Source organism: Chlorocebus sabaeus, chromosome 11 (assembly GCF_047675955.1).
Source record: "Chlorocebus sabaeus isolate Y175 chromosome 11, mChlSab1.0.hap1, whole genome shotgun sequence".
In the NCBI taxonomy this organism is placed as follows: Eukaryota; Metazoa; Chordata; class Mammalia; order Primates; family Cercopithecidae; genus Chlorocebus; species Chlorocebus sabaeus.
In genome coordinates this window covers 110,266,756-110,272,840 of record NC_132914.1, presented here as the reverse complement: position 1 = coordinate 110,272,840, position 6,085 = coordinate 110,266,756, and the positions used below count along the sequence as shown (strand labels likewise).

Below are 6,085 nucleotides of genomic sequence, written 5' to 3'. Positions count from 1 at the left end.
GATCCGCTTTAAAGGGGCGAGAGGCCCCATGCCCATGGCTGTCCCGGTGGGAGGGGGGCACCTAGACTTAGTAGATGCCCCGCCCCACCCCTGGGCAGGGGAGGGGATATCTTTGTTCCCGGGATGTACTAAAGGGGGTCTTCCAGAGCTGAAGAGGGGATTAGAGGGCCAAATTCTGTCAGATCTGGGAGGGACAAAGCCGGGGGTCTCTTCCTTAGTCCAGTCATGTGTTGGAGGCGGCTCCTCCAGGCTTGAGTGGGGGCCTAGCAAGGGAATCCTGGGGAGGACCCTTGGAGGGCCTGGGATCAGATGAGCCCCAACATCCTGTGTGGATTTGGTGCTTAGGTTTGCAGAGTGTCACCAGGTGGCCCTCCAGGGTCCCTTTAACCCTAAGCCCTGAGCTCCCCAGTCTTCTGGCTCCCAGCCTCGTGTGGGCCTTTCCCGGGGGCTGAACTGCTTGAAGAGCCAGCTCCCCGCTGGGAGCCCCACCCCAGCCAGATGTGATGGGACTGGGGGACCCTACGACTCCCTTCACTACCAAGTCCCGAGATATGCTTCCCCCGGGGGCTGAGTCAGCAGCTGCTGAATCAGCAGAATGTGTGTGGGGGGGTCCCCCTCCTGCTTGGCCTAGCGCCCAGGAGGGGCTCTGAGGGCCTCAGCACCTGCGACAGGTGTGGGATCCTCCGGAGGACATGTGCTGTGTGACCTTGAACCTGCTTGTCTCTGGGCCTTGGTTTCCCATTTGGGCAATGAGAGCTCTGGACCTGAGTCCCTGTCTGGTTGCCTGGGGTCTCCCATCCAGCTGGGAGGGCGGAAGACCTGTTAGGAGTTCCCCTGTGGCCCAGGTGAGCAGGAGCATGTATTGGGAGCCTTCGCCTGTGTCGAGGTTCGGTCTTAGCTCTGTGCTGATTCCCCAAGCTGTGGGCTCCCTGAGAGGACTTTCCTGCCTGATTTTATGACACTCCCAACCCCCAAAACACTGCAGCTGTGTTAAGGGGGCAGCTGTTGAGAGCAATTTTTGCCACCCTTCATCCTCATCGGCTACTCCAAATAAACACGCCCTGAATGAGAAGCAGAGTGTGTGCTGTGACAGTTCAGTGACTGGACAAGCCCCCCTCTTTCTGAGATGTCCCCTCAGAGCCCCTGGGAATGAGACAGCCTACACTGTCAGGGCATTGAGGCCAGGCTGGGGGCCTGGCAGCTGCTAGGCGGTGAAAGGAGTCCTTTCCAGAAACAGGGTTCTCACTCACTGAGCTCTGGCCCCTCCACCAGTCCAGGTGAGAGGTCATGAGGGGGCAATGGGTGTCTCCCCTGCACCTGGACACTGGCTCACGGTAACCTGCTGCTTCTCTGGAGAAGGGACTTGAGTCATTCCTGGTTCCTGCAGCTCTTGACCACCCTTCCTGCCCCCAGTTCCTGGGCCAGTGAGCTATGAAATAGGTCATGCCCTAAAGCAAGGGCGGGGAGGAGTCACTTAGCCCCAGCTGGGGGGCGGTCCAGCCACCCTGCCTCAGTTTCCCTAGCTGTCAGCACCCTTCTTCAAAGGGGCTCTTCCTGTAGGCTTCCTGTAGGCTTCGATGCCTGGGGGCTCTTAGGTGGGCTGTGTTTATTCCCTCTTCTCCTAAGGGAAAGGGCCCAGACTCTGCCTAAAGCATTGCCAGGTTTGGGGGGCGTCCATTCTGGCCTGGGAGGAGGCCTCTTCAGGTAATTTTAGAGTTTTTACTATTAAAAATAGTAGCAGTCAGTCACTGAGGGCTTAGTATGGACAGGCCCTGTGCTTAACACTTCATATAGTCCTATTGGCGTCTCTTAGTTTACAAATGGGGAAACTGAGGAACAGAGCGGCAAAGTCACTTGCCTAAGATCACCCAGCTGCGATTTGAACTCTGACTACTCCATGCCCAAACCAGACTGGGCAGGCGATGGCTGAGGGGCCTGCTTTCCCAAGCTCGAGCTGAGTCAGGGGCCGTGGGAGAGGCCACAGGTCTGCAGAGATCAGGGGTCTGGAAGCAGCCACCCCCTCTTGCCACTGTCGCCCTCCCTGATAGGAGTCTGATAAGGCCCTCATGCGTCAGAGCCCTGCAGCTGACTAGTGCTGAGCTCGGCTCCCAGGAGGGCCTGGAGGTCAGGCTGGTTCTGCAGGACGGGGCGTGTCTCCCAGCCCTCTGCTAGTGGGATCCCAGCCCATCTGACTCCACATCTGTAGTTGGGGAAACTGAGGAATGGGAGTCTGCATAAAGGAAGCTTAGGGGTGGAGAACCCAGGGAGGGAAACTGAGACACAGGGCATTACCCAGCCACAGGTGTCTGAGGGTGAAGCCCAGATGGGGAAACTGAGGCTTCTGGGGTTACCCAGTCCAATGGATTTGGGATGGAGCCAGAAGGGGAAACTGAGGCCTGGGGCACTCCACAGAAGGATATTCAGAGGTGGGACCCACAGAAGTTCATTAAGACACTGACCATCACCTGTCTAAAGTGTTCAGGGATAGAAGCCAGGTAGGGAAATGGAGGCATTGGAGCATCCAGCCAGAGGGGGATAAGAGAAGGAGTCTAGAGAGGGAAACTGAGGCACAGGGAAGGGCTTATCCAGCAAGATAGGTTCAGGTTGGAGCCAACTCTTAGCGCCGACATCCCTCTTTCCTGAGGCATTTGCGGATCTATACAAACTGGACAGAAAGACGGTGGCAGAGGTCAAGGGAGTGGTGCTGGAGCATCGAGGGAGAGGGCCATTTGGATGGGTAGAGGTGGCATTGGTTTAAGAACGCGAGTGTGAGCCCACAAAACTGGATTCCAGTCCTATCTCCACGATTACTCCCTGCCTCCAGAGAAAGCACTCCATAAACCCAGTCATTCCGAAATAGCTCTGGAGAGCCAATGCATGCTAGATGTGGGGGCAGGGGTGGGGAAGGCGGGGACACAGACTCTTCCCAGGAGTTCACAGTTTGGAAGTGGCAGGGAGGTGGGGAGACAGACACTAAACACATAGAGAAATAAGGGAGGCTGGGCGTGGTGGCTCACTCCTGTAATCCCAGCACTTTGGGAGGCCGAGGCGGGTGGATTACTGGAGGCCAGGAGGTGGAGTCTAGCCTGGCCAGCATGGTGAAACCCTGTCTGGACTAAAATTGCAAAAAATTAGCCAGGCGTGGTGGTGTGCACCTGTAATCCCAGCTACTCAGGAGGCTGAGGCAGGAGAATCGCTTGAACTTGGGAGACAGAGATTTCCGTGAACCAAAATCGCGCCACCGTACTCCAGCCTGGGTGACAGGGTAAGACTCTGTCTCAAAAAAAAAAAAAAAAAAAAAAAAAAAAAGAATAAAGAAGATGATTTTAGGTAGATGTCATTTTAGACAGGACAGTGGTGGCCAGGGACAGCCTCTCGAGGAGGCGATTTTGGACTGAGACTTGAATGGCAGGAAGGAGCCAGCCATGGTAGTATCAGGGCTAAAGTGTCTTAGGCAAAGGGAACAGCAGGTGCAAAGGCCCTGAGGCTGGCCGGGGGCCTGATGAAAGACAAAGGAGGCCTGTGTGATGGGATGGAGGAGGAAGTAAGGGGCCTGTTAGACAGCTTGGGATTTGCAGGTGACTATTATTATGAAGGGGGGATGGAGCTGGCCTGAATTGGCAGATGACTCACAGCTACTTAAGGGGCTGCAGCACATCTTAAGAGATTTTGAGGGTTGATTTTGAGGCCTGGGTTCCCTGGTCTTTGCCTGTAGGGAGGGTCCGCTGAGTCTGTCCCTGTGGAGGGCTGAGGAATGGGGAGTCCCCTCCCCAGGGAAGCTCCCAATGAAATGAAAAGCTGGGGACACAGCGTTAAAGCCCCTGCAGGGGAGAGCTGGGGGCCAGACCATGATCCAGCCCCGCACTTGAGTTCCTCCAGCCCCCTAGGAGGTATGTATGTGAGCATCACACCTGATTTATAGAGCAGAGAAACTGAGGCCGAGAGGGAAGGGGACTTGCTGGGATGGCACAGCCAGAGGGTGGTGAAGCCAGGCATTCAAGACGCTCCCCCGACATGCTCTGGGCCTCTGCATTGGGCTTTTCGGGGCCAGGACTCTGAACCTGCTGGTCTCAGGCTTCCCGGTTCCATTTCTGTGGGTGGAAGCCCAGAGCGCACAGATGTGGTGGCCTGGGCAGCTGTGCTATCTCCTGCTGGTCTCCTGAGGTTCTACTTCTGAGCTGGACTTGCTGTGTGACCCTGGGCAAGTCCCCTTCTCTGTGCGTCCGTCTCCCCTGCCTGCGTCATGATGGGGACCCTCCACCCATGGCTGCCCTGTCAACCTGCTTCCTCCCTGAACCCCCTCCTTCTGCAGGTCTGGGAGCAGCGACCCCTACTGCCTAGTGAAAGTGGACGACGAGGTGGTGGCCAGGTGAGGGGTGGCAACACCAGGCCTGCGGGGAGAGGAGGAAGGGAGGGGTCTCTTTCTAGACCTGGGGAATCTGGGACCAAGAATTCACATTTAAAGGGGTGCTTACCCTGAGGGGGACTCGCAGGCCTGAAGGGGGGTGATTTGTGCACAGCTGGGATTGCCAGCTCCTCTTCCCGACCAGCCCTGCCTTCACCCTCTGGACCTGATGCTGTCCCTGCTGGCTCCCTGGGGCTGACTCAGCGCTGCCAGCCTATGCCTCCTACAGTGGCCTCCCTGGGGGCGGGCAACTCACGCTTGACTGGACTGGCTGGTTCCGGGCCTGCCGGGTGCTGCGGGCACTGGGGATGTCTGTGTGCATGGGTGCGTGCATGTGTGTCTGTGTGTGCACCTGCCTAGCTGGGCCTGCTTGTGAGTTGCAAGGGTGGGGGATGTTTCGGGGCTAGTGTGAGCGCCTGTGACCATGTGCCTATGTCCTCGTGGGTGTGCAGGGCACAGGCTCAAGTGTGTGTACCAGTGTAGTGTGTGTGTACATGCACATGCACATGGCTGCCCTGCACACACATGTGAACACCAATGCCTGCCGATTTGGTCACACAGGCACTGGTGTGGACACATGTGAGGGTGTGAGGATGTTTGGGGTGTCTGTGAGTCTTGCAGGGGGATCTCAGGTTGGGCCTTGCTTGGCTCCCACCCCCGCAGGCCGAGGGACAGCTCTCAGGGGCCTGGTGGGGGTGGGTGGGCTGGTGGGTGGCTGAGGCCTTGGTTCCTATGGAGACGGCAGGATTCAGGATGCTCCTATTCAGGTCCAGATGGGCTCAGAGCTGGGGGTGGGGAGCCTGCCTGGGGGAGGGGCCAGCTGCAGCTCCCCCTCCACTGACTTCCCTCCACTGTCCTCCCTGTGCTCATGCTGGCCCCTTGATACTGTCCCTGACACCACCCCAACCCCACAGATTGATTTTCTGTGTGACCCCAGGCTGCTGTCTCTCCCTCTCTGGGCTGTAAGAAGCCTTTCAGCTCAGGAGCTGGGGAATGTTCAGAAGACATTTGACTGGGAAAAGGTCAGGTTGGGGGAAAGAGGGTATTTGGGAGGAAGCACTGGGGGTCCATCTGAGGTTGGTGCCACTGGGCTGGAGGAAGAAGGCAGTGTGTGTGTGTGTGTGTGCACACGCATGCACATATGTGCACTCTTTCTTAGGGTACAGTGTGGTGAAAGGAGGGAGGAAGGGAGCAACAGGTGTGAGGACCAAACTTTGCATCCACAAATGTGGGTGTGTCTTTACTGGGCAAAGCGGAATCTTTGTTCTCTGCTGGGTAAAGGGAAGCACCCCTGCAGGGGCGCACGGCAGAGATGCTGTGTGTGTGCACCTGCTTCTGGGCTTGTCTTGGTCCCCATTCCTCCTTGCCTCCCTCCTGCTCACTGTGTACTTCGAAGCCCTGAGTGCTCTGTCCCCTGCTCACCTTCCGTCTCCTGGCCCCTCTCCCTCCCCCATTCCCACCAGACACCTTCCTATTCTTCAGCTCACCAAACTCATTGCTGCCACAGGGCCTTTGCCCATGCTGTCCCAGCCTTCTGGAATACTTGTCCTTTTCCTCGTTGTCTCTCCCCACGCTGCCTGACTAGCTCCTACAGGAAGCCTTCCCTGATCCTGATCCCCTCCGACCCTACCCCCAAGACCCAACCAGGGGCCCTTGAGCTAACTCCAATCCCAGGACTTC

The 6,085-nt window shown here is 57.5% G+C and overlaps 1 protein-coding gene across 5 annotated transcripts in view; it reads left to right on the top strand.

The window, feature by feature from the left end:
- The window catches only part of RASAL1 (RAS protein activator like 1), a 37,782-nt gene that overhangs the window by 729 nt on the left and 30,968 nt on the right, over positions 1-6,085 (top strand). For all 5 annotated transcript variants that reach the window (XM_073021128.1, XM_073021130.1, XM_073021129.1 and 2 more), the window contains exon 2: positions 4,313-4,369. In XM_073021128.1, coding sequence (XP_072877229.1) covers positions 4,313-4,369 — 57 coding nt within the window. The remainder of the gene's footprint in view (positions 1-4,312; positions 4,370-6,085) is intronic.